Here is a 27469-nt window from a genome sequence, read left to right as displayed (position 1 = left end):
ACCGCACTCCCAGGGCTACATGACGTGTGCACTGCATATGAAGCTCTGTTTACTTTCCAGGGTGGGGGTGAGCCCTCCCCACCCCATTTCATGTTTTTAAAGACCCAATTTTATTTTATTTATTTATCTGCAAAACAGTTTTCGACCACATGGCATATGGGATCTTAAGTTTCTGGACCAGGGATCCAACCCACAGCGCGCATCGGAGGGGAGAGCTCCTCACCCCCGGACCCAGGGCCGCGCCCGCCCCGCCTCAGATGCAGTCTCTCAGCCCCACTGCTCCTCTGAAGGCTGAAAAACAAACTCAGTTTGAACAATCTGCAACTTTATTCCAGAGCAGAAATAAGTCGTTTCCTAACAATAAATATAAAAAAATAATAAATTAAGGTTCCAAAAAAAAAAAAAAACCCCAACAGAACAAAATCATTAACACTGACAGAGTAGTAAATGGTGTCTGAGCGGGTCTGGGAATGTCCGAAGCAGGCGCTGTCTGACCCGAGCCCCGGCCAGGCCCCCCGCTGTACACACATCCTCTCCACAAGGTACAAAATATATATATATTTTTAAAAATCTCCACACAACCAAGCATCCTGCAGGGGTCCCGGGGGAGCAAGAGTTTGGCCTGTGGGGGCTGAGGACGGGGCTGGGACGAGGCTGGGGGTGGGAGGACCGCGCTGGGTCTTGCCCGCCGAGTGTGGCTCCTCCTCGTCTCGGCATGAGGTCCCTGCTCCTCCTCTGGAAGGCGGGGGTCAGCGAGGCGATGGTCACCGTGGCAGTGGCCTGCGTGGCGATGGTCTGCATGGAGATGGTCAGCAAGGTGATGGTCACTGTGGCGATGGTCACCGTGGCGATGGCCCGCGTGGCGATGGTCCGCATGGAGATGGTCAGCGAGGCGATGGCCCGCGTGTGGGTCTGCGGCCTTGGCGGGGATGCTGGGAACACGACGGAGCCGCCGCATGCGTGGAGGCCTGGTCAGTCCTTTGTCAGCGAAGAGGCGGTCCCGCCCAGGATCCCTGAGCATCTCCTCAGCTCAGGCCAAGGTATCGTCGAAGATCTCCCCGCAGCAGAGGCCTCAGGATGGTGTCAACAAAGAAAAACTGGAAATAAATACAGTCCCTGGAGGCCCAGCGCAGAAGGAAGCCAGTCCGTTTCTTCAAGTATTCTCAGCAGATGGTTCGCGAGGGCTGTCGGGGCTCAGATGGGGACCCCCACCGTGTTCACCTGGTCCTTGAGGCCCAGCAGGCTGTAGGCGATGCGCTTCTGGTGGCCGGGCAGCCGCACCCCAATCCTCTTGATGTCGCTGTGCGGGGCGAGGCAGAGGGGGAGACAGTGAGGGGCTACTCTGGGGAGTGGGGGCAGCCGTGGGAGGGACGGGGGTGGGGAGAGGGGGCGTGGGGGAGGGGGCGACGCGGGGAGACAAGGGTGGGGAGAGGGGTGCAGGTCGATGGCGGGGGGGGTGCGGGGAGAAGGGGGCAGCGTGGGGAGAGGGGGGCGTGGCACCTGGGGGTGGGGAATTCATAAGGAGGGCCCAGGGCCTGCAAGCCTGCGGACATCAACAAGTTCAGAAATGACAGAGCACTGAGTGCAAGAGGCTTTTTTTTTTTAATCAAATTGGCACAAAATCCGTATAGTAGATGCTGTTTTTGATCCCATTTTGCAGATTAAAAAACTGAGGCTCAGCAAGGTGAACGGACTTGCCCAGAGGGGCACAGCTGAGAGGTGGAGGAGCTGAACAAGCCAGCTGTGAAGGAAGGCCGTCCCCCCTAGCTGGGTCTGTCCTAAAGGCCCAGCTAAGTCTCCTCCCCAGGCAGCACGGATGCCATCGGCGGATGCCAGGGACCCTCGGGGGGACTCTGAAGGCTCTCTTCACAGCCACCGCCTTGTTTCACCCCTACTCCCTCCAAAGTCTCATAACAGAGGAAGGACTCAGGAAATCCTTACTGAGGGGCCGTGGGTGCTAGGTGCTAAATCGTTTCAGTCGTGTCTGACTCTTCGCGACCCCATGGACTACAGCCCTCCAGACTCCTCTGTCCCTGGGATTCTCCAGGCAAGAACACTGGAGTGGGTTGCCATGCCCCGCTCCAGGGGCTCTTCCTGACCCAGGGATCAAACCTGCATCTCTTGCATCTCCTGCATAGGCAGGAAGCCCCCTGAGGGGCTATCAGAGGTTAAAGTTCTGTGGGTCTCTAACAGGAGGGGCTTCCGGTGACCAGATCCGGTGACCAGCTTCCCGAGGCAGGGGCTTTCCCTCTAGGAACCCCGATCTCCTCACCTGTAAAATGAGGCAACTGTGCCTAACTGGAGGGTGGGAGATCCTGCAAACTGGTGGCAGAGGGGAAGGCGGCATCGGCACTGGCGGAAAGACGTGCCCAGGGCCCCCCCCTGCCTCCCACATGACCCTCCATCCCCTCATAAACCACCTACACTCCCAGGAACCCTGGAGCAGACCCTTACTGCTCAGGCTGGGAGTTCCCCCCTCCGCCATCCTCACCCATCAGCCCCAACCCATGAAAACACCCAGGTTTTTATGGGCCCTCTCCTGGCTGTAAAGGGAGCTAATTATATGGTGCAAGCAACTCTGGAGACACGACTTTCCCACAGGCTCTGGGAGCCCCTGGAGAAGTGCTGAGCTCGGGAAGGCGGAGGTGTGGGAGGGCAGCCCCGGGACTGCAGCAGGAAGGCCCGAAGTCAGACACCTGGGAGAACTTCCTCACCCACCGTGGCAGCGCCACCGCTAACCAGCACGGCGGAGGCGCTGGAACAGCATTACTGCTGTCCCCGCAGAGCGGCCGACACCCGTGGCCTCTGGCAGACCATCCAGCTTCATTCCCGCCCCAACCTTCGATTCTGCCTTGGGAGACCCTTGGGCAGGCACCCCCGGGATCAACTGCCATCACAGGCGTGGGGACGCACACGACTGAGGCCACCATTTTCCTGAGCCCTGGCAATGCCAGCCCCCTCCCCGCCGAGGGAGTTCAGAGGCCACAGCCTCCCCAGTGAGCACCCGCTGGGCACTGGCCACGGGAGCCAGGAGACAGGAGGGCGGAGGGAAAGCAGCCTGACCTTTCATCCTCTCAGCAAAGGTCCCCTCAGCATCAAGCTGTGCTGAGGGCACGTGGAGGCCAGAAGACCCATCAGCCAGTGCCCCCAGGCCCCAGATGCGGTGGGCCACAGCCCCAACACTGCAGAGGCCCTTTGTTGGACTGGGTATTTTTCTGGGGTGCAACTCCTATGACCTCCACTAGCTCCTCGAGAATCATTCAGAAGCACTCACTAGCCTAGCTAGAATCTCAAGTGACTCCGAAATAACACGGTGAATGCTCAAGCTGAGAAAAGACAGCTGCTGCGGGGCAGCCACAGGGGCGTCCCAGGTGGCTTGGTGGTAGAGTCTGCCTGCCAAGCAGAAGGCCTGGACTCAATCCCTGGGTCGGGAAGATGCCCTGGAGAAGGCAATGACAACTGGCTCCAGTATTCTTGCCTGGAGAATCCCATGGACGGAGGAGCCTGGTGGGCTACAGTCCCTGGGATCGCAGAGAGTCGGACACGACTGACTGTGCACGCAGTGGGGCCCCAGGTGACTGAGAAGCCTGCCCCTTGGGATGGGTGACGGATGTGGACTCAGGGCAGGGGTGAGACAGTGGAGCCGAAGTCCACACCCCATCCCAGGAGGGCTGACTTCTGAAAGCAGCGCAGAGCCTCCCACTGGGACCCACAGCATGTGTAGACACAGCCCCCAGGGTTAAAAAGTACTCTGAGGTCCCCCTTTCCCTCGTCTAATTGGAGATAAAGACGGAGGCAGCAGCGTGAGTCACACAGGCCCCGGGCCGGAGCACCAGTGAGGCTGAGAGCAGGCGGGGGGAGCATGCAAGGACTTCGTGCCTTTATCCAGGCCTGCTCAGATCTCAACACACACACCCCCATCAGTCCGAGACAGCCCTGCTCCTGCTCATGGGAAAGAACTGGCCGAGGAGCCCCCAGGGCTATTTCAGGAAGCTTCCAGGAGCTGAGTCTCCTGTAAGCATGTCTCCCTGACCTCAGCTCTGCTCACCCAGCAAAGAGGCTCTACTGTCCTCGGTGGGGCCCCCGGGAGGGCCAAGCGGCCACTCCAGGCTCCCAGGTTACAGGAAGCAGCTGAGAAACCCTGGTACTTGCCCACAGGCTGGGGTGGGAAGCAAGAGAATGGAGGAAAAGGGGAGCATGACATGGATTAAGCCCCTACTGTGTACCAGGTGGATCATCTGCATTGCACCCAAACAGGGAAATGGAAACCAAAGGTCAAAGATGGAACCTAACCTGACAAAAACCACCTGCTAGGAAGTGGCCAGTGTGGGACTCGAACCCAGGTGTGACTGCAGAGCCCAGGGTCTGGACCCTGCAACTGGCTGGCAACATAAGATACCCATCTCACAAGGCCCTAATGTATAGCACAAGGAACTGTATTCAATACCCGCTGTATTCAAAACCACAATGGAAAAGAATATAGAAAAAGAATGTATACACGTACATTACTGAGTCACTTTGCTGTACAGCAGAGATTGGCCCAGCGTTGTACATCAACTAAACTTCTATGTAAAAAAAGAAAGACATCTGTCTCTTTTCTCTACTTTTCCATGCCTCCCTCCGGTCAGCCGTCTCTGCCTGACTCTCATCCAGGCTGTCCCCTGGGACAGGCCAGGGCTTGCTCTGACAGGCCTTGACCAGCAGGTCAGAAGTCCAGCTGAGCAGTTTTTAGAGGCCTTGGAGAATGTTCAGACAGAGGCCCTAGCCCCAGAACTGTGACCCAGAACTGCAGGGGGCCTGAGTCAGCCCTTCCCAGGCAATTCCCAAAACCTCTCAGCCCCAAGGCTCGTTTCCTTCACGACCTTGGACCTGACACAGCTGGGAACTACCACTATTTTTAGAAGCACAAAAGGCCAAGAGGACAGTGTCCTCTCCCTCCCAGGATGGGAAGAGGTGTCTGCGCCAAGGCCGTGTCGGGAAGGGTCCCTGATGCTGCAGCCGGGAGGAGACGAGAGCTCCTGCAGGGCAGAAGCCAGGGCGGGGCCGAAGGGGCTGGCACCACTTGCTACGCTGGACCGCAGGGCTGCGAGGCAACCACACAGGGAGCGGTGCCAGGGGAGGGTGGGCAGTGCCCTCCCCTTTTCACGTCAGCCAGGAAAGTGCAAGGGCTCTGCTCAGTCTGCTCGGCGTCCTGGAGAAGAACGGTGCACCTCACTGGCTGTGTGACCTCGGGCCACCTGCATCACCTCAGCCTCAGTTTCCCTACTTGTTAAGTGGCGGGGGGGGGAGGGGCGGTAATAATAGCCTCTACTCACGAGTCAAATAGGGAATTCAACCAGGTGATGGCTGCCAAACAGTCTTTCTTTTCTCAGCTACAAACTGTGTGACCTGGAGTAAGCCACGTAACCTCTTAGCCTCCACTTCTGCACTAACGGCCTCCATGGTTTCTGGCCTCTTGAGCCTGACTGCCCCGGGCTGGAGTACCGCTAAGGGCCATGGAACCCTGGGTGGCACTGTTTCTCACCTGCCCCGTGGGGCTGAGTCAAAGTACGCAAGCGCATGGGCCTCCCCTGGTGGTCCCGTGGTCAGGACTTCATGCTCCCAACACAGAGGGAATAGACTCAATCCCCGGTCGGGCAACTGAGATCCCACAGGGTGCAGCCACAAAACCCAACTTTGATCTGCACAGTGAGGCTACGTGCCCTCCGTAGTAGCTAAGTTATAGCAAAAAGCATTTGTAAAAACAAACCAAGTGCTCAAGCAGAGCTGGCACATGGTCAGCCTTCAGCAGATGCCGCTGTTACGATTACAATTACTATTATTTCTCACCGGAGCCACGGGTAAGTGCCCAGGACTGCTGGCTGCCGGCCTGGTTCTGCCCTTCCTGCAAAGCCACTCTCCCGGAGAGAGGAGAGAGAAAGAGACGAGGGGGAGAGCAGGGCAGCTAGAGAGACGCGTCGGCGGGTGGGAGGCCCAGAGGCAGCCTGGGGTCGCAGCGAGGACAGGCGGGGCAGGGCCAGGCACACTCACTCGTTGGTCATCTGCACCACCTTCTCGATGGTGCTGTAGCCGGCCACCAGGAAGTGCTCCGTGTACTGCTGCATCTTGATGGACTCCAGCCACTCGGACACCGTGCGGAAGGGCACGCCCTCTGAGCCGCTGGTGCTGGGCAGCCGGATGGACACCCTGCAACAGCAGACACCAGGCTGCGGGTGAGCCCCCCACCCGCCCCGCCTTGGTTTCCTCGTCTGGGCGATGGGGAAACCAGGTCAAGAGATACTCCAGGAGACAGCGCCCGGGCAGGTCGGGGGCACTCAGCGTCTCCGGCTCCTGCCGCCTCCTGCTTCCACTGCCAGCAGCACCACCAGTTTCCACAAAAGAACCAAATGTAAGAGAGTCAGGTCTTCAGAGCCGCGGTCCCAGCCTGACCACTTGCCAGCACGTAAGACACTTAATTGCCCCGTGTCTGTTTCCTCATCTACAAAAGGGGGATAATTACAGGACCATCTCCTAAGCTGTCTAAATGAGTTAAAACATGCTAAGCGCCGGGCCGGCCCATTTACCACACATGCTGATTGCTTCCGTTAGTATCGCCTGAGCCACCCTGGTCCGGGCTAAGTAACACCCACGTGTCACTTCTGAGCCCTCGCCCCAATCCTTTGCTGCCCGCCACGCTGAAGCGGCTCAGGAGGACGCCTGGGGGGCCGCCCTGGACCGAAAGTACAGAACTCACCGGGGGTCAAAATCAGCCAGGGTCTTGAGGGAGTCGGGGGCACGGATGAGCTTGTCCAGGATGCTGACGATGTCGGCGAACTTGGGGCGGCGGGTGCGCTCCTGCTGCCAGCACTGCATCATGAGCTGGTAGATGGCGGAGGGGCAGTCCATGGGCGTGGGCAGCCGGAAGCCGTCATTGATGGCCTTCATCACCTGGGGGCGGGCGGGCTGGTCAGGGTGCCTTCACAGCCCCCAGACTCCCACACAGTGGTTGGCAGAAGGAAGGGGAGCCCGAAACAGAGGGGATGGGCCTCCTTTCTTGAGCCTGACACACCACCTTCAGTGCTAAGAGGCTGTCTCCAGAGGAGGCTGTCCCCTGGCTGCGCCTCCTCGCAGGGCACCGGGCGGACAGCCATGACATGGGCCCTGTAGCCAGACTCTTGGCAGTTTCTGGGTGCCCACACCCTGCCCCCTTTAGCCTGCACACTCTTCCCCTCTGCGCCTTCACCTGGCTGCTGCCTTACTATGCCTCAGTCTCAGCCGAGATGTCACCTCCTCTGGGAAGCCTTCCAGGCCTCCTGGTTGCACAAGGTGCCAGGTACTTGTACACACAGACACACAAACGCACACATATACACACACGCAGGCACACGCTTCCCCCACCCCACTACTCCTTTCTTTGGTCTTTTGCTGAGTGTCAGCAGGGACTGGGCCTGAGCCTAGCACTCAGCCTAACACACAGTAGGCCCTCAACAGACATTCACTGAACCAATGAAGGGCCGTACATGAAGACCAGCCCCCCAAACTCCTCTCTGCCCAACCCCTGGGGGTCGGGAATGAGTAAAGGGTTAAGCCCAGGTCCAGACCGGGCTGGGCAGGGCGAGGAGGCCTACCTCATGGTTCGACAGCTCCCAGTAGGGCCGCTCCCCATACGTCATCACCTCCCACATGACGATGCCATAGCTCCACACATCGCTGGCCGAGGTGAACTTCCGGTAGGAAATGGCCTCCGGAGCCGTCCAGCGGATTGGGATCTTGCCACCCTGCAGGGACCAGGCCAGTCACGACTGTCCCCTGGGCACCCCTGGGGCAATCCCAGTCAGGGCCACGCTCCCCGGAGACCCAGACCCCAGGTGTGAGAGGGCAAAGGTGGCGCCACCCGAGGCCGCCCGGCACTCACGCTGGTGGTGTAGGTGGCCTCGGGGTCGTCCTCCAGCACACGGGACAGGCCGAAGTCAGACACCTTGCAGACCAGGTTGCTGTTGACGAGGATGTTGCGGGCGGCCAGGTCGCGGTGGACGTAGCTCATGTTGGCCAGGTACTTCATGCCGGCCGCGACGCCCCGCAGCATGCCCACCAGCTGCAGCACGCTGAACTCGCCGTCCTTCTCCTGCGGAGGCACCAGGCCTCAGCCGCCAGCCACCCCCGCGCGCCAGCCAGGCCACGCCCACCGAGACCCAGCCCCCAACCAGGCCACGCCCACCGGGTACCCCAGACAGGCCACGCCCACCAGGGGCCCCCAGCCTCCAGCCAGGATCCCAGCCGACCTGGGCCCACATCCTCACCCGCAGGAACTTGTCCAGGGCCCCGTTCTCCATGTATTCGGTGATGATCATCAGGGGTTTGTCTGTGGAGGTGCGCACAGGTGTCAGGGCAGGGGCGCGGCTCTCAGCAGAGGCCCTACTGGGGGCCCCAGCGGGCCTCCCTCCCGTCCCGTACGGGTCCCCCACCCCCACTCCGGAGCCAGGACTCACACTTGGAGACGACGCCCTCCAGGCGGATAATGTTGTGGTGGCTGAACTGGCCCATGATGCTGGCCTCGCTGAGAAAGTCCACTCGCTGCTTCTCCGTGTAGCCGGCTTTCAGCGTCTTGATGGCCACAGGTACCTCCTTCTTCCCCGACACCTTCAGGGTGCCCTTGTACACCTCCCCAAACTCTCCTGCAGGCAGGCGAGGTTGGAGAAGCACCGTCAGCCCGGGTATCGGGTGTTTCCAACCCACCCCGGGCCCCTCCGCGGCGCGCAACCTCACCGGCTCCGATCACCTTCTGCCGCGTGACGCATGACGGATGGATCTCTGTGGTGAACTTGAGCACAGCCTGGTTGGGGTCCTCGTAGGTGTGGGGGTCCACATAGGTCTTCAGGGGTTTCAGTTGTTCTGGGAGGCAAAGGAGAGGCGGGGTCACAGACAGCTTGGGGAGGGGAGGGGCCCCTAGAGCAGGGGGAGGAGGAGACGGGCCAGGGACCCCCGGGGAGGCCCGGCTCCATCACAGACAGGGGGCATGAGGACGGCAGGCGGGCAGCAAGGGCCACAGCTCACCTGACTTGGAGAAGTAAACGTCCTCCGAGGACTGGCGTGTCCGCAGGCTCTTCCTCCTGTGAGATCCCGTGGGAGACCAGACACATAGGGAGCTCAGTGACCCCTGTGTCAGAGCCTCCTGACCCTACCCGGGCCCCGAGTGGGGGCCTGGTGTCCTCAGGCAGAGGAAGTGAGCAAGCCGACTCCCTCCTTGGCACCTACACCCCGTCGTGGCCTTTAAGTGGCTGTAATGCAGGCTTCCTTAATTAGAGCGCCCGGAGCTTCCTGCCCGTGTGTCCTGAAGAAGTATCGACACGCCATCCTGATGACCACTCTGCCCGGAGCCCCCGGGGACCCCCAGGCCTCGTTTGGAGCCCTTCACAAGTCGCTGCCATCCTCACACACACACACACACACAGCTCTCCAGGCCCTGTGCAGAGCCCTTCACAAATCACTGCATCTTCACACACACACACAACAGCCCCCCAGGCCCTGTGCGGAGCCCTTCACAAATCACTGCATCTTCACACACACACACACACACACAACGGCCCCCCAGGCCCTGTGCAGAGCCCTTCACAAGTCGCTGCATCTTCACACACACACCCCGGGAGGCAGGGACTAGATTCCTATCAACCTCATTGTCCCTCAGGAAACCGAGGTTCGCATCCCCGTGTCCCGCCTAAGTCCTTGGGGAGCCCGGCCATGGGTTCCCACGAACCTGCGGTGGATGAAGAAGCCGATTCCTGCCAGCACCAGGAGCAAGACCACGCCGACAGCCACACCGCCGACCACTGCCATGTTGCCAGACCCTCCTGTGGCTGTCGGGGGGAGACCAGAGCATGACAAAGGAGCCCCCACGCTTCAAACCATGGTGATCCCCCGGCTGTGCTTAGAGCCTTAGACACTTGCTGGGTGCGTCTACTACTGAGGGTCCATGAGGTCCTTACCCCCGTTTCACAGACGGCAAGTGAGAGGCCCCCCCAGGGAGCAGGGCAGGCGTGGGGGAGCCTCTCCACACTGCAGGGTTTGCACTGGGCCTGTCACTGCCAGAGCCCACATCCTTCTCTTCTCACAGCACAGCCCTGGTTCCCTCTGCCCTCTGTCCTGCCCCCTTCCCAGGCTTGGGGCTGACCAGGAAGGGGGCACTTCTAAGTCCTTTGATCTACTCCCTCCGCCCAGGATGTCCCGGCAGTGTCCGGACGCTGGTCCGGCCCGCACCCCGGGCCCCGACTCACACAGCGTCTGGAACTCGTGCACCTTGCTGCCCGCGCCCTGGCCCTCCTGCGTCAGCGCCTGCACCTGCACCAGGTAGACGGTGTCTGGGGCCAGGTCGTCCAGCGTCACCGAGAAGCCTTCCGTGCGCCGCACGTTGTAGCTGTTGGAGTCGCCCTGCGGGTGTTCAGCGAGTGGAGAGGCAGACCGTGAGGACAGGGGAGGGCTGTCAGCTCAGCCTGCTGGAAAGCGACTCCAGCTTAGCAGGCTTAGTCGCTGTGTTAGCGGGGTCAGTGCCCTTCTTACAGAGGCTGCAACTGAGGCTCAGTGAAGTGAAGTGACTCGCTCTAGGTCACAGCCAGCAAGTGGAGGACCCAGGACTCAAACCCAGGTCTGCCTGATCCCCAGGACCGGGCTCTCCTGCACCCCCACCTCTTCCAGGGATTCCAGAACACTGCGTCTTCTCTCCCATAAATCCCTGCTGGCTGGCCTCGGAGAGGCAACTCTCAGGAATACCCCAGACCCCCATTTCTGCATCTGCAGAGCAGAGCTTCTCCAGACGGCTGCGTCGTGTGGGGAGCATCCCTGTGCCCAGCCCCGGCCCTGCATGCGTTACCTTCTTGCGGTAGGTGACCTCATACTTCCACACGCGGCTCTGCTGCAGCGGAGGAATGATCCAGGAGACGCTCAGCGAGGTGGTGCTGCGGCTCTCCAGCTTCACCTTGGGGGGCTCTGGGCGGGACAATGGTGGCGGGAAGGGGTGTGAGAAGCCACCCAGGGGCAGGGGGGCCCTGAGGGAGCACCCAGACCCAGTTCCATCCACAGCCTGACCTGGGGTTCTCAACTTCCAGCCCCAGAGCACAAAGCCCCAGGCTGGGGCCCCAACACAGGCTGGCACATCAGGGGTGCCCCATGAGTATTTATGAGTGCATAAATACTAAAAGGAAAGCAATAACCTCTCTACGGACCAGCCTACATATAAGGATTTCTTAAATTCTCTCAACAGCCCTTAAATAACCCCATTTTACAGGTGCTTCCTGGTGGCTCAGATGGTAAAGAATCTGCCCGCAATACAGGAGACCAGGGTTCGATCCCTGGGTTGGGAAGATCCCCTGGAAAAAGGAATGGCAACCCACTCCAGTATTCTTGCCTGGAGAATCCCATGGACAGAGGAGCCTGGCGGGCTACAGTCCCTGGGGTCACAGAGTTGGACACGACTGAGCAATTGACACTTTACAGGTGAGGACACTGAGGCTCAGAGAGATTAAGTAACTCGCCCGCAGTCACAGAGCTCAGAAGAGGTTCCAGGGGCCGCGCCTCGGACCACTCTGTGCTGCCTCCCTCTGAGCCCGGCGGAGCTCTGTGTGACCATCCTAGGGAAGTGCCCCCGCCTGGGCGGGTCGCACGGGCACGGCCCCACCCCGGGGCCCTCACCGGTCTGGTTGATGCTGACGCTGGCGGTGCGGAAGCTGCGGGTGCTCACCAGGCCCGAGACGCCGTTGCGGGCCTCCACGGTGAAGGTGTAGTTCATGTGGGGCTCCAGGTCACTGACGGTCACGCTGGTGCGGGTCAGCCCCAGCGGCGGCTCCGAGTAGCGCACGCTGGCCTCGCAGGGCCCGCACTCGCCCGACTCGGGCCAGCACTGCTCACAGGAGACACTGTAGGTGAGGTCCTCGCGGCCCCCGCTGTCCTGGGGGGGCGTCCAGCGCAGCTCCACCTTGGCGCCCATGCCCACGGCCGTGAGGTAGTGCGGGGCGGACGGGGGGCCTGCACGGGGCGGGGCGGGGTGCGGACAGGTCAGCATCAGCCACCCCCCTGAGCCAGCCCGCCCTGACCACCGGGAGACTCACGCGTGCAGGGCAGGGACAGCGGGTCCTGTGGGGCCCGGAAGTAGCCGTCCTCACACTCGCAGGCGGTGGCGCCCTCAGAGGACGGCAGGGTGTGTGCGGGGCACTCCAGACACGGGCTCTCGGACGCCTCGGGCTTGAAGAACCCCGGCGAGCAGGCTGGGGGAGCGGGGACAGAGTCAGCTCAGCCTGCTCCCAGCCCTAGCGACTCTTACTCTCCCTCGCCCTGGGTCCCCAGGCAAGTCACTGAGCCTCTACGGGCCAGTCTGCTCATCGGCAAGAGTGACGACATATTCTGTGGTAAGCGCCCAGCTCAGGCAGGGGCCCAGGAAGCGCCTGGCCAGCCCACTCGAAAGCTTTGCAAACCCACCCGCAGCGGGCTCTTGCAAGAAGCGCCCCACCCCTGTGCCGGGCATTCAAGGCCCGCATCTCAGCTTCCAGCTCCCCAAGAAGCTGCCTGTCTGCTTTCCCTCCTTGAGTCTGTGCAGGCCAGCCTGGCAGGTCCCACCTGGACTACAAGCTGCCTGGGCAGTGACTGTCTTCTTCCCCATCTGAGTTTGTTGACTGATCACCACCCCCAGCCCGGCCCCCCAGCCTATCAGCCAGGAGCATCAGGGTGCCAGCTCTGTGGGGGTTCCCGCCACCCCAAGGCCGGACTGCCTTCCTGTCCCAGGGCTGGCCCCCAGCATTTTCTCTGGATCTGCTTTCAGGGACCGAGTCACTTCCTCTGCTCACAAGGGCCGCCAGGAAGCAGCTCTTCATTCTCTGGTGGCAGGTACGGTCCCAGCCAGGCCGGGGAGGGCCTCAGAAACCTCATTCCAGAGGCTTCTTCCTCCCGTCGCCCTGTCCTGCCCAGGCCCCAGTCCCCTTCCTGGCCCCACAGCAGGAAACTACCCAGACACTGACCAGGGCTGCCCCGGGGCTGGGCAGCTGCTGAAGCGGCCAGAATGGGGTGGGGGCCGCCAGGGTCCTCTTCCCCAAGCCTACAATTACTGTCCCCCACCCTCAGCTTGTTCGGTGGGAAGACATGGAATAAGATACCTCTAGCTTCAGTATCTGGAGAAGGCGATGGCACCCCACTCCAGTACTCTTGCCTGGAAAGTCCCATGGATGGAGGAGCCTGGTAGGCTGCAGTCCATGGGGTCGCTAAGAGTCACTGAGCGACTTCACTTTCACTTTTCACTTTCATGCATTGGAGAAGGAAATGGCAACCCACTCCAGTGTTCTTGCCTGGAGAATCCCAGGGACGGGGGAGCCTGGTGGGCTGCCATCTATGGGGTCACACAGAGTCGGACACAACTGAAGCACCTTAGCAGCAGCTTCAGTATCATATTCATCAAACATTGATCCTTGACTCTACGTCCAGCCCTGTGCACAGACCCCGTGAAAGTGTGAGTCTTCTCAGTCTTGTCAGACTCTTTGCAACCCCGTGGACTGTGACCCACCAGTCTCCTCTGTCTATGGGATTCTCCGGGTACGAATACTGCAGTGGGTAGCCATTCCCTTCCCCAGGGGACCTTCTAGACCCAGGGATTACCCAGGATAACGCAGGCTTCCTGTATTACAGGCATATTCTTTACCATCTGAGCCACCAGTGAAGCCCTGAGACAAAGCCCCTGACCTCAGGGAGTAGGCGCACAGGACGATGTCCACCAGAAAGGCGTGGGCAAAGTCCTACAGGGGTAGAAACAACCTTGGCCAGAGGCTTGTGGAGTCAAATATGGGATGTTTCAGCCGGGGCTTAGGAGCTGAGTAGGAGTTCAGCAGGGCAGAAATGTTGGGAGGCGGAGTTAGCGGTGAGAAAGAGCAAGACTGACGGGAAGTATGCATGGCTTTGTGGACACAACGCTGGAGAGTAGCCGGGAGTGTGTCTGAGCTGCCTCAGGGGACAAGCTTGAGAAAGGCCCTTAATGTCAGATCAAGGAACTGGGACTTTATCCTAGGGGCAGTGAGAGCCACTGAAGGTTTGATGTAGAGAATAATGGTACGGTCAGATCTATGCTGTTGAAAAAGGCTGGGGACAGTCTCCTTCCTTGTCTAGTTCCCTATGTGAGCAGAGGTGGAGAGTCAGGGGAAAGGAATTAAAGGACGCCCAGTTTCTAAGGTCTTCAGTGGTGACTCCCGTTAATGACTTTGCTCGCCGAGGCCCGAGGGGACTATCCTGGAAGCTTCTCCCCCTTCTCCTGCCTGTCCTACCACGGCAGAATGTCCACACAGGCCCTGAGAGAGCTCGGGCACACACCACAGGGGAGGGGGCTTGTCCAGGACAGCGTAGCCTGGAGCCCGTCACGTGCAGCGACCACTGATTAGGCGGCTGCTCTGTGCAGTTTCTGGACCAAGCACTTGACATTCATTTAGTCGTCACAGTAAGTCTGTTATCATACTAGGCGCTGTTATGCTTCATTCCACTTTGGAGGTGAGGAAACTGCTGCCCAGAGAGGTGAGACACCCTGCTCAAGGTCAACAAGCTCCTAAGACACAAAACCAAAGCCCCGGATGCCAGACCTCAAAGCCCCCTCCTCTCCCCACAAACATGTCAGTTTGGAGCAAAGAGAAATCAAAGTTCTTAAACAACCCCGAAGAGAGAAGAGAGGAGGCCCAACCGCTTCAACAGCCAGAAAATCCCAAGACTGATTGCAGAGCAGCTAGTGGAGGGGGAGTGGGTGACATCTCCTAACACAGGGCGTTTCTGTGTCCTTGGGGAGAAGACAGTGGCATCACACCCAGGCCACTTGGGAGGGGCTGCTCGGGCCCAGCAGCGCGACCTCCTACTTCAAGGCCCAAAGGGCTTTGAAGTCTCCAGTTGCATTTAAGGAATCCCTGTGTATTTTGCATTCTTTCTCATTACTTATCTGTTACAATACAAAAATAGCTCTCTCCTCCCCCAAACCTACAAGTAAAAGTGAGACTTCAGAAAGCTGGGCTCTCAATTCCCCCGAATGCCCTGACTTGTCTGCCAGAGGGGCTTACACCCTGGGTAAGTGCTGGCTACAGGTGGTCCCGGCCCACGGAGGCGGGGTGCTCAGGGGCCCTCAAGAACATAATCACACCCCCCAGCTCAAGCACACAGGCTGGGGAGGGACCCAAGCCCCCACAAGGCTTTCAGCACCTGTAAACCCCACAGGGCCCCTCGCCCCCCAGTGGCTGCTCCCCAGGCCCCCAGGCCCCCAGCCCCCCAGCGCCGGGCCAAAGGAGGAAGCGGGAGCAGAGGCGGGCTCCGTTCTTTGGTCTCTGAGCCGGGGGTGGCCTGCCTACTGCCGGCAGGAAAGAGGGAATTTGGAGAGATTTCCGCTGGGCATGTGCCAGAGAATAGCGGAGAGGCAGCCCCAGCAGGGCATGTGCTGGCCTGATGGGAATGTGCTGCCCCCTCCTCCAGCCACAGAGCTCCACGGGGCCTTCCCTGGGCCCCGGCAGAGTGTGCCCATGCCCATGCTCAGGGGCCCCAGAGTCCACTGCTAGGCCCCCGGGTCTTCCTGATCTTGCAGGGTTGCATTTCCGGGCATTCTGGGCAGACAAGTGGGGAGGACAGGAGTCACACACTGGGTGGTCACACATTCCCAAACATAACTCACACAAAATACCCACTGTCCCTTCACCCATCAGCAAACTCCTATGCATCCTTCAATACCCAGCTTGAGCTCCTCTACACAGCCCTCCCGGACTCGCCAATCTCTGGCCCCCTTCTGACCATCAGGGCATCTCTTACTCAATCTTGTGTTTACCAAACAGAAACTGAGCACTTCCTACGTGTCTGGCATGATGCTAGCTGCTGGGAGACCGTGGCAAGAAAAACAAACACTGCTTCTGCTCCAGGGGAATTCACAGCCCTGGCTTTCGGACTCCTTCTGAAACGATTTTGGGTCTTCTGTGAGACAGGCAGCTGGTGGGGCGCAGGAGTGGAATCCGCTCTCTGTGTCCCCTGGCCTGGCAGAGGGTCTGGCACACAGCAGATGCTCGGCTAACATCTGCCGACTGGACGGATGAATGAATGTGAGTAAAGACAGAACCTGTGTGCCCACCACAAACGGGCTCCAGGGCCACAGAAACAAGCGTCTCAGTGCCCAGGAGAGCTGGGGATGGTGCCTGAGATGCCACCTGCCCAGATCCAGATCCCGGCTCTGATACACCCATGGAGAACTTCCCTGGCCCTGTCGCCTGGCAGGCCCAGGCCTCTCCAAGCAGGGGAACGGGGGCAGGGTGGCTGCACCCAGGGGTGTACCCTGGTTTTTCCAGTTCCCGATGCCCGCCCCTCAGGTGGCAGCGTGGGATGACTCAGGGACATATGCCCTCTGGCGTGACGTGACGCAGATCCAGCGGCAGAGCCCCTCCTCCAGGCCCAGCCCCTCCCCCGGCCAGCGGTGGAGATCCACCTGTGGTCAGTCACCTGCCCCAGCCCAGGCCAGCTGGCCACTCCAGCCCGCAGGCACAGAGCCTGGACTTTGCCCCGCACCTGACAGGCAGCAGTCGGCAACCCTGCAAACGCGGGGCACCGACAGCCCCAGCGGCCCTGTTCCCACACACCCCGGGGGCACTCTGGGCACATTCCTCCACCAGGCTGCGATAAGCCAGACTCCGCCTCGCCGGCACCAGCCTTTCATCTGCTGTTCGCTTTCCCTGCCTCCTTCCTTCCGTTCCGGGGCCTGCTCACCTCAGTGCGCCTCAGTGCGGGAGGAAGGGAGGGCCCCCATGAAGGTTTTGCGCTCCGCGTGAGCTGAGGGCTGGGTGGGGGCGGGAAGGGGGGGCTGCCATGGCTCCAACCCCCATTCAGGCCAGAAGAAACCACGAAAGTAAGGCCAGGGGCAGTCCCCTGGAAGGGGACAAACCCACGAATCACAGATCACAGACCACCACCCGCTCAGCCTGGCGATCAGCCCCTGCCGTGCTCAGGGACACCCTGCCCCTCACCCAGAGCCACTGCCTGCCTATGGGGTGCCTCCCGTTCAGCTCTGGACCCTGGGCGAGGTCTGGGCCACTCAGGTGCCACCCATGCAGAGGTCAGCCCGCCTGCAGATTGCCAGAACAACCCAGGTCCTCAGGAGGAGCCACAGCAGAAAGTCACAGGAGGTAGGCTGAGTGCTAAGGCTCCAACCCACTCATTTTACAGGTGGGGAGAATGAAGCCCAGAAGGGATTCACCAAGGTCACAGAGCTTGCGGGTAGAAAGCTACACACCAGGGGCATTTGAAGACAGCGCATTGCCCTCCCCGTGCCAGGCCCCAGCTCCCTCACTCACTTCCTCTCCCGGGGCCTCAGTCTCCTCATCTGTAAACGGGAGTAAGTTGCTCGGGCTCTGGGTTGTTTGTGAAGACAGAGGAAACTTCGCTTGGGAAATGCTCGGCATGGGATGAGGTGTCCATGAACTGGGGGACAGAGACTGGAGCGGGGAGGGGCTGGGCCCCTCGAGGGAGCAGGAGCCCCCAAGGAGGGACCTCCTGACCCCCAAGCCCCCACCCCAGCTGCTGGACTGAGCCTCTTGCCCAAGCTGCTGGCCACCTGCTCACCTGGCCCACAGTCCCCGGGCCGAGGCACCAGCTGCTGTGCCAGGACAGGAAGCCGAGACAAACAGGGAGACAGAGCCGCCCCGAGGGACATGGCGGTCAGCCTGAGCGGCTCCAGCGTCCCCTAGGCAGGGCTGGGGGCGGGGGCGCCGGAGGGAAGCGGGCTCATTCCTGACATAGCTCAGCAGAGTGCGGCTGCGTGCCCACCTGTCCACACAGCACCTGGGAGGTGGCTCCCTTCCACTGTCCATTTAACTCTTTCCTGAGCTTCCTGGGGAGGGGGCCTGGGGAGGAACTGGCAATCACCTGGGCCGGGTGCTGGTGACCTGGGGCTGCCCAGCCCCGCTCCGGGCTTGGCTTGCCACCAGTAAAGCCCCAGTGGGGCCTCTCGGCCCACAGCTCTGCGGAGGGCAGGCAGGGGACAGACCTGACAGATCCCTGTTTCCTCCGTAACGTGCTCAGGAACAGCCCCCACCCTCAGCCCCCTCGCCGCCTGTGCCAGGACCTGCCACCCTGCTGCCCTGAGCGTCCATCCGGGCCGGGCGCTGACTCAGGGATTCCAGAGGAACCGGTCACTTCCCGCCCCGCCTCCTGAGCCATCCTCTGGCCTGGATGCCACTGCATCAGCTAGATCCAGTCCTGGGGTGACTAGTCTCAGCTGTGTGATGCCAGGCAGGTTTCTTCACCTCTCTGAGCCTCAGTTCCCTGTCTGTGAGATGGGACGGGCAGCAGTCCCTGCCTCTCAGAGCGGTGGCACAGACTTGCAGGAGCAGGTAGATGGAACGCCTGCCTGGGGCAGCACCGAGCTCTGTAACTGGGTCTCCCCCACCATCAGGGTCCTGGGGGGCTGGGGAAGGTCTGCAGGCACAGAGTTGCCAGGCTGGGGGTTCCCAACCACACAGAGGGCCCCCAAGCCACACGGAAGAGATTTAGGGAGAGGGACTCCAAGGGGGAAAAACCAGGGCAACAGGTGGCTGGTGGTGCAGAGGGTCCCCCGAACAAAGTCAAAGATTCCGGTCCTGGAAACCAGGCCTCCCTCCTGGGGCAGCTCAACTCTTCACAAACAAAGCCTGAGAGGCCTGATGCCCCACTCCCGGGGAAGGAAGCCCGACCCCCCTTCCTGCAGAGACACCCCCCACTTCAACTGTCCACTTATCGCGGCCGGGCCTGAATCACCAGCCTGTGGAAAGTTTTCAGCTGCCCCCCACCCCCCGCCTGCATTCCTGTGTGAGGATGTCATGGGGAGGAGTCTGCTCACCCAGGGCGGCCTCCCCCCAACCCCCGGCGGTCACTGTCTGACCCGGGGGCATGCACCTGAGGTTACCGCAGGCAGGGCCAGCTGAGGAGCAGAGGGCAGTGCGGAGGCCAGAGGGCGGTGGGAGGGCCGGGGCAGAGACCACACCACAGGCAGAGCGGCTCTGAGCAGACTTCTCATTCAGGGCTGTGTTAAGCAAGGTTCTGAGGACTGGCTCTGAGAGGCAAGTGCAGCCCGTGAGAAAGGGCTTCAGAGTCCTCCAGCGCCTGAAACCCCGCAGGACCCACGGTTGCTAGCTAAGAATACAATCTGCTAGAACAGTTGAACTTCTCGTCCTTTGATCAGGAAGCCTGAGGCCAGAGGTGAAGAGACATTCACCAGAGGTCGGTATGTGTAAGTGCAGGCCCCGAACCCCCGATTTCTCAACACCCCGCTTATCTCAGCAAAGAAGCTCCCAGAGCCTGCCAAAGGTCGGCACACATTCCACAAATGCCCTGCCCCACAGCCATTTCCAGAAAAGTCATCACTGAAAGAATCCACGTCACTTTAGCGCGTTCCGCTATCACAGGCCTGGCTGTGCCAAGCCATGGCCTCTGGATGAGAGCTCAGGCCCTGTCCCCAGAGAGTCTGATGATGCCGGCCCCCTCGTCATCAGCAGAAGCCCCAGTGAGCAGATCCGGGTCCATGGCCCAGGGTGGGGCAGGCAGTGAAGCCAGACCGGAGCACCCTCCCAAGCAGGCCTTTTTCAAACAGCTCCTCGGGGGATTCTCACGGGCGGCCAGGGGAGGCAAATCGTGGGTCCACTTCACTCACCTCCAAGAACCAAAGAGGGGCCTGAGCCCCCAGAGAGATTCAGTGACTTGCCCAGGGTCACACAGTGAGTTAACAGAGAAGAAACTGGCTCCTGGGACTTAAGACACTGTACCCACCGTGCCGTTTCATAACAGATACTCAACATAAACTTCTGTGATGAACCAAAAATAACAATCACACTTAAAAACACTTCTGTGTCCGACACTGACCTAAGCATTTCATGAGCATTAAGTCACCTGACTGCCATAACAACCCTATGAGATGGGCGCTGTGTTCCCATCCACCGTGCAGATGAGGAAACCCAGACGCAGAGAGGGTGGAGAACTTGGTGAAAGTCACACCGCTATATGCACAACTGAGACGTGAACTCCAGTATTCCTGTCTGGGGTCTTCCCTGGTGGCTCAAACAGTAAAGAGTCCGCCTACAATGCGAGAGACCTCGGTTCGATTCCTGGGTTGGGAAGATCCCCTGGAGGAGGAAAGGGCAAACCACTCCAGTACCCTTGCCTGGAGAATCCCACAGACCCAGGAGCCTGCTGGGCTACAGTCCACGGGGCCGCAAAGAGTCAGACACAACAGAGCGACTAACACTCTCACCTCCATTCCTGTCTGAGAGTCTTCACTCACATCCTCCACCCTGACCTTTTCTCAATGGATTTGTTCTCATGAACAAGTGAATCCAGCCTAGGAAGCCTCAGACATTTCCACTAACAGAACCACCTCACCAAGGTCCCTGCCTGCAGGAGTGGAGACCAGAGCCCGGGAACACGGCCTCTGCCGCAGCGCCCTCACTCACCCTGGCAGGCGTCCTCCACCTTCTCGTAGCCCGCCTGGCACAGGCACTGGCCGATGGGCACCAGCCACTCGCCATCCACGGCGCAGTGCATGCGGGGCTCCTCGCCCCCAGGGGGCACCACAGCGTGCTCCACGCAGGTGCCCGCGACGGTGGCCAGGGCGGGCGCGTCGGAGCCGGCGATGGTCTCGGGGAAGTGGGCCAGGCCCTTGAGCAGCTCGGGGCACTTCTTGTAGTAGACACGGACGGAAAGCAGTGCCACGCAGGCGCCCACGTCCTGGAAGGCCAGGTAGAAGCCCTTGCGTGTGAGCGGCCCCACGGACCGCTCCTCCACGTTCAGCTTCACGTGGCGCGCCTCGAAGTCACTGCTGCCCGTGATCTCGTCGGGCGCGATGGTGTCGATCTTGGTGAACTGGCGCTTCTGGAAGTTGGTGCCGTAGTCCACGTCCGACTCGGCGTAATAGAGGTTGAAGGTCTCCTTGCAGGAGCTGGCGCCCCCGGGGAAGCTGTTGCAGTCTCGCACGGTGAACTTGAGCTCGATGAAGATGCGCTCGGCCTCCCCGCGGTAGACCCAGTTGGTGCGGAGCCAGTTGTCCTGGTCGCCGGCCACCACGTTGCACACGGAGTACATGTAGATGGGCATGTCATTCATGATGTTCTGCAGGAGGTCCCACTGCGCGGGGCCGAAAGGAGAGTGTGGGCAGGGAGGTGGGGGCCCAGCGGCGTCAGCCAGGAGGCGGGCCGGCGCCAGGCTCTCCGGTTCCCGCCCTCACTCTCGGGTCTCCCTCACACATTACCAGTGGCTGAACTGGATCTGACCCCTTGGTGTCGTCCCTGACACCAGTGCCGGGGTGCTAAACCCCTCTATTAGACAGTGAGCAGAGGGCGGAGGCTGGGGGTCCCGTGTGACCTCAGGCAGATGGCTTTAGCTCTCTGAGCCTCACAGTCCCCATCCTGCCATGGGGGCCAGAGCCACTTCACAAACTTGCTGCGAAGATGAAGGGCAGAACGTCTACCGAATGCTGAGCGTGCTGCCTGGCGTGGGTGGCGGGCACACAGCACCCCTGGCATCATCACCATCATCACGCGCTGTGCAGACGCACGCGCGTGGCAGGGGAGGGGCGGGTCAGCAGCAGCAGCTAACTCCGCATCACTGCTCAGATGACTGCTCAGCCTCCCCCAGGAAGGCTTCCCAGCTTGGACCACGGCTGGGGTGAGGGCTTCCCCTGGACTCCCGTGGCCTCCGCCGTCTTAGCGCCCACGCGGTGACAGCTACGTCTTGCTGCCACGGCAGAGCCTGAGCTCCTTGGGCATTTCTGCATCCCCAGGGTCTACCTCAAATACAGTAGGTACTTGGAAAGTATTTGTTGAATGAATGAACATAAGTATGAAAAAAGCAGAATGGGCCAAGGAGACAGGCTTGGGCTGCACTGTGCGACCTTGGCCTCAGATGCCCCTGGGCCTCAGTTTCCTACTCTGTGTCATGACGTGGTTGGATGACAGTCCAGGATCCTAGAAACCTGCTGATGTTAAACTCCAGGCCTACGGAGCTAAGGTGACCAGGGGCCGGCGCCCAGCTCATTCACAGATCTGGCCAGCAATAGAAATGGTCTCGAGTACCCCCTGGAGACAGCTCAGGCTCCAGAACAAATTCAATAAGCGGGAAACCGAGGCCCAGAGCATCAGTATCCTCCCCAAGCCCACACAGTAGTCACATGCAAAGCTGGGGAGAGGACCCTGGGGTCTTGCCCACCCATCCAGGACACAGCAGGGAAGGGCGAGGGGAGGGGAGAGGAGGGGAGGGAAGAGGAGAGGGAGGGGAGGGGAGAGGGAGGGGAGGGGAGGGGAGGGCAGGGGAGGGGTGAACTTGGTGGGAAAGAGACAAAACAAACTCAGCCTCAAGCAGGAAAGGGAAGCAACAGCTGGAGAAGCAAGGAGAGGAGCCTGGCCAGAAGGAACCTGATCTGGCTTCCAGGGCTGTGGGGACCTGAGAACACGTTCCCTGTCTCTAGCTCATCCCTCATCTCCTGAGCCAGGACCTCAAACACAGGGGGAGCCTCGAACTCTTTCCCTGCCAAGAGGGGAATGGAGGGAGCCAGAGGGGGTTCCTCTGGGCGTCAGCCTTCTGGGGCATCTTGGAGTCCTGCTCTGCTGGGCCTCCGGCTGTCTCCCAGCTTTCCCTGCCTCTCAAGGCCCTTCCCTGCCCTCTCACCCCAGCCTGCGTAATTGGTGAGAAACCTGGATTTAAACCCTGGCTGAGCCATCGGCTCTGGGCCAGGCCCTATCCTCCCCGGGGCTCAGCTTCCCCATCCCTAGGCCCCCACCCACCCCAGACAGCTTACCCCTTTGCCATATGGGTGTGTGAGCCAGCCGAGTTCCCCTTTAGCCGCAGCGAAATCCAACAGGACAACTGGAAGAGACGAGGGGAAGCTGGGTCAGCTTGGAGGTATCTTCAGGGCGCAGGCCATGTGGGAAAGGCAGGAGCCCCCGGGAATCCCAAGTGGCCTTAAAGGCTTCCCCAGCCCCCAGAGAGACCCCACCACTCAGGGTCAGCACGGCCAAGAAGACCCATCTCTCCAGAAGATGGGGGGGACCCAGGGCCCCCAGGGAGGGAGGGGACCTCGTCACAGTCACAGCGCAGGACGGGGGAGGACGAGGCCTCTCCCTCCAGCCACGCCGCCCCAGCTGGGCAAAGAGGGCAGAGCTCAGCCCAGCAGGGGGCAGCGGCCAGGCCTCTCTGCCTGCTTCCTGAAGGGGCCCCCCACAGCAGTTCACACGCACGCAGGTCTTGGGGGCACCCTTATCTGCTCCAGCCACATCCCCCACCCCACACACATGGCACGAAATACCCTCAACCCAACAGAGGCCATACAGATGCAGCACACGTGTGTACATGCGTGTCTCCTGGCCCTCCAAGAGGAGAGAGCTGTTAACAGGTGGGAACGACTCCAGGAAGGGGAGTGGGATTGCTGGGAGGGTGTCTGGAAACTGATCTTCCCACCACAAAAGCCACAGAGCAGGCAGGACAAAGCCCTGAACCCACGGGGCCTCCAGAAGGGACCCACAGACACACATAGCCGGCGAGGCCCGGCCCTGGAGAGCCATTTCCACTGTCTCCGTCCCTGACACCCTGGCCACTGACCTGCCAGAGGCGTCCAGGGACTGAGATGGAAACCTTTAAAGGGAGCGTCCAGGCCCAGAGCAAACAGCTGCCAGGACCTCACTGTCCCCAGAGAGGCATCAGAATTCGCAGGAAGGACATGTTGCCAGGGGCTTCCCCAGATCCAGCCGTGCCCTCAGGCACCTCCCACTGCCCACCCCTGGCTTTGCCAGCCTCATCGACTGCACTCAAGACCCCTGGTGCAGCCTCCTGCTCCATTTCCAAGTAATGTCCAGGCAGCTACCAACAGAAGTGACCCTCACCAGAGGATCCGAGGCCTGGAGAACAAGTAGGTACCCTCTGTAAGGTCCCCAGATTCAGAGGAAAAGCCCCGAGGTGAGGGGTCGGGGAGGCACCTAATGCTGACTTCTTCTGGACTCTGAAACATGAGGAACATGGCCCCAAGAAGCAGCATTCCTCAAGGCCTGGACCTGAATGCCGCTCAGGGTGGAATCCCAGGCAGGTGGAGACGGAGCTGATTTAGACAGATGCGGAGGATGGGGAGGGGAGCCTGGGCAGACTCTGAGAAACCCTTTGCTGAGGGCAGACCACCCCACTCCCCCGGGCCTGGGAGCAGAGCACTGCCAGCTGACCGCTGCTGACCCGGCCAGGCCCTCCAGGAAAAGCCCACAGCGCGGCTAGGGAGAGGAAACCCGACGTGGCACGGCCCGAGGCTGAGGGGACAGGGGAGGGCAGCTGGGGGGTGGGCAGGGGCAGGGATCTGCTCGGACATGCCCAAGGCGCAGGCTTGGGAAGTTCACTAAGCCCACTGGCAAATGGAATGTTCTGGCTGCACAGGAAGGAATCTGGGGGTTCCTGGCTCCACCCTGGGTAAGTAGGAGGACAAAGGTGAGAGGTCCTCAGATCCAGACGCCCCCCTTCCCTAGAGGGGTGGGAAGCTGCAGTCTACACTCCTGGGGGAGAGGGCTCATGGCTCCCAGATGTTGAAGGGTTAACCTGGCACAGAGGGACCCCCACGACCCCTGCCAGAGCTTGCTCCCCTTCCAGCCCGAGACCTGCTTTTAAAAATATCACAGGGCTCACTGGAGAAGAAAAGAAGCCTTCACACAGGAAGGAGCCCCCCCTCCCTCCCGGGGGAAATTCCCTAGAGCCGATCACCAGGAACTGGCGCCCGGCCCCACCCTGACGGGCGGCTTCTCCCTGAACCGCTTCCAGGGACCCAGCTGGTACCGGCCCCGGGAGCCCCTCCGCGGGCCCTGAAGGCTTCACCAAGGCCTGGGCTAAGCTGGGCTCATCCAGGGGCCCCGGCCCTCACCCCACCCCAAGAAAAACCTTCTCGTCTGAAGTTCCATCACGAATATCAACCCTGTGGGTCCACATCGCTTGAGAGCTCTTTACTCAAAGGCATCACCTCCCTGCTCTCCCCATCCCTCCAAAGGAGACAGGCTGGTTCCTAAAGAAGCGGGGAGGCAGGGGACTGGGACTGGGGGGCAGGACGGGGAGAGGAACAAAGAGAAAAGGGGACGGGGACAGAGGGCACACTGGGCCCTGAGAGAGCCAAGACGCCAAGGGCTCCCAGGCCTCGGGAGCGCTCTCCAGCCCACCTCCCAGCTCAGGCCAGCAAGCCCTGCAGGTACTCTCACGTCTCAGGAAAACCCAGCCCAGGACCTGGATGCAGGGGCCCTGGGCTGTGGAGCCCAAGAAGCCAGATGTTCAGAGCTAACCCTCTGGAGACAAAGGGCTCAGGCCCCCCTCAGGTTCCCCGTTTGTAAAAGGACAGACTCAGGAGCTGCCAAGAGTTTAACAGGCTCCATGGGGCCTCCAAAGGTAGCCGGGTCCTGCACTCACGGGGAAGAAGGAGGGAGAGGACAGCAGACTGGGTGAAGGTGGAAGGGGCTTGTGTCTGCACCCCCAACCCATCTCCAGGCAGAGGCTCCACATCCGTGGAATCCCAGCGGGGGCATCTCTCCCCCACCCCCCAACACAGGCACAGCTCCCTGGGGAGGCCCTCACAGGCACTCTGGGAGCCTGAGCAAAAACTTTGCCTGGTCCTTTTCCTCCCCCATGCCACGCAGGTCGGGGTGTTGTGGGCGCTAGTCATCTAGGCTGGGGGGGCTCGACAGCCGCCCAAGGGCAAGGCTGCAGCACCCGGGGCACTAGTCCTGCCTGGTCCCCCTACCCCACCTCCCTGGCCTTCAGGAAAGGCCTGCAGCGAATGCGGCTGTCTCCCCCCTTCCCTCCAACCACAATCCCCCAGAAGGAGGACAAAAAGGTGGGGGGTGGGGGGTACTGAGGGTCACAGAAGAGCTCACCCACTCAGCCTGCAAGCTGGGACCAGGAACCCCGACTGATTAGGGGCGGGGACAAGATGCCGCCCTCACCCTCACCCCCAAAGAGTTCCGGCTCGGGCCTCTTTTACTCCCAACTTGGAACAGCAAAACTGCCAACCCCAGGTCGGGAGGCGGAAAAGGAAGGCAAGGCTGAAGGAAACTTCTCACGGAGCCCGGGTTTCCTCTGCACTTCCCTCTGGTGGAGCCTGCGGAAACCTCCTCTGCCCCCGCGGGCGGGCAGACCTTCTCAGTCGGAAACTGAAGCCGGCCTCGGCTGGGTGGACGGGTGGACAGGAAGCGCCTCGGCCAAGGGCAAGAGCCCCCGTCCGCTCCGCGACCCCAGCCGAGGCGGTAACGCCCCCACTCACCCACGGCCCCGCCCTGGGCGAAGTCCGCGCGGCCCCTCACCCAGCGCGGCGGCAGGGGCGGGTGAGTCAGTCCCCCACCCCCGGGTGCCCGGACTCCGCGGTGGCCCTGGGGTGCCGGCTCCACACCTTGGCAGGCCGCGCCCCCACCTGCTGCATTTCCTGGCTCTGAGTCACCCCTCGCTCAGAACTCTTGACTTTGGAACTTCCTGTCCGCACTCGCGGCCCGGGGACCTGCCCCCCGAATCCTGGAGTGCGGGGCGGGAAGGAGGGCTGTGCGTGGGCAAACTGGCCCGAAACTCCCCGCGAGCTCTCCTCCCCGACTGGAGGCATCACGGGGCGTGGAGAAAACTTCAGGGAGCTGGGGCTTCTGCAAGGGTGTCCCTGCCGGCCACAGAGCCCCTCCCCAAAGTGAGTGGCCTCCAAAGAAACGCCTTCTCCGCAAAATCGGGGCAAGAGGGTTAGCGAATTCAGGTCACCACGAAGTTGAGTCTCCGGAAAGACCCCCGGACACTCCTGCTCCAAGAGACCTCGCGCCCCCGCCGGGACGCGTTCCTGAAGCCTCGTGGCCGGCGCCGAGTCCGTTTCTCTGCGGCCTCTGAGCCCCGCGCGCCCGGGCCCCAGCCTCTTAGTACTAGGAGCGCCTACAGCCCCGAGTGGGCTGGGGCGGGGGCCCCAGACTCTCCAGGCTCGCAGCCCGCGAGCCCTCCGGACCTCAGCACGCCAGGACTGGAGTTTCCGAAGTGGCGCGCGTCCCGGCGCGCCGCGGTCGGGACGGAGCAGGGGCCGGGGTCGGGCCGAGCGCACTTACCTTCCTTGCCCTGCGCCGCGGAGGCCGCGGCCAGCGCGCAGCCCCACAGCAGCGCGAGGCAGGCGGGCGGCGCCCGACGCCCCATGCCGCTCTCCTTGCTCTCTGCCCGGCTCCGCACCCCGCTCCGGACGCACGCCCGCCGGCCCCGGTCCGGCTCCCGCCCGCAGCTTCCTCCCGCCCGCCCGAGAGCTTAATGCGGGCGGAGAGCGGACCGGCCCCTGTCCATTCATGCCCGGTGACGTCACGGGCCACGCCCCCGGTGTCTCCGAAGGGGCCGGGCCGGCGCCCCGTGCGGGCGGGGAGGCTCTCCGGGCCCTCAGGACTCGCTGGCGCCCCCAGGTCCTCGCAGGTTTGAGCGCCTCCAAGAGCCTGTGCAACAGAGGCTAGCCTTGAGGGATCCTGCGCGGAGC

The 27469-nt window shown here is 61.4% G+C and overlaps 1 protein-coding gene across 2 annotated transcripts; it reads right to left on the bottom strand.

Moving 5' to 3' along the window:
- Window positions 1–308: 308 nt before the first annotated feature.
- On the bottom strand, window positions 309–27257 carry EPHA2 (EPH receptor A2). 2 transcript variants are annotated; one of them, XM_006066591.4, is made up of 17 exons: window positions 27060–27257; window positions 22775–22842; window positions 20436–21105; window positions 12078–12233; window positions 11662–11994; window positions 10844–10959; window positions 10251–10404; window positions 9734–9833; window positions 9034–9089; window positions 8746–8871; window positions 8469–8654; window positions 8280–8341; window positions 7895–8104; window positions 7608–7757; window positions 6734–6927; window positions 6031–6186; window positions 309–1300 (listed from the first exon to the last, which is right to left on the bottom strand). In XM_006066591.4, exons 1-17 carry the CDS (start codon window positions 27142–27144, stop codon window positions 1195–1197), a joined length of 2928 nt encoding a protein of 975 aa, XP_006066653.1. In that variant the 5' UTR covers window positions 27145–27257; the 3' UTR covers window positions 309–1194. The 2 variants fall into 2 exon arrangements, with proteins under 2 accessions (XP_006066653.1, XP_025134690.1); XM_025278905.3 differs by lacking the exon at window positions 27060–27257 and adding an exon at window positions 25941–25960.
- Between the last annotated feature and the right edge of the window lie 212 nt (window positions 27258–27469).

Source organism: Bubalus bubalis, chromosome 2, assembly GCF_019923935.1.
Source record: "Bubalus bubalis isolate 160015118507 breed Murrah chromosome 2, NDDB_SH_1, whole genome shotgun sequence".
Classification (NCBI taxonomy): domain Eukaryota; kingdom Metazoa; phylum Chordata; class Mammalia; order Artiodactyla; family Bovidae; genus Bubalus; species Bubalus bubalis.
This window is presented reverse-complemented; position numbering and strand designations above follow the sequence as displayed.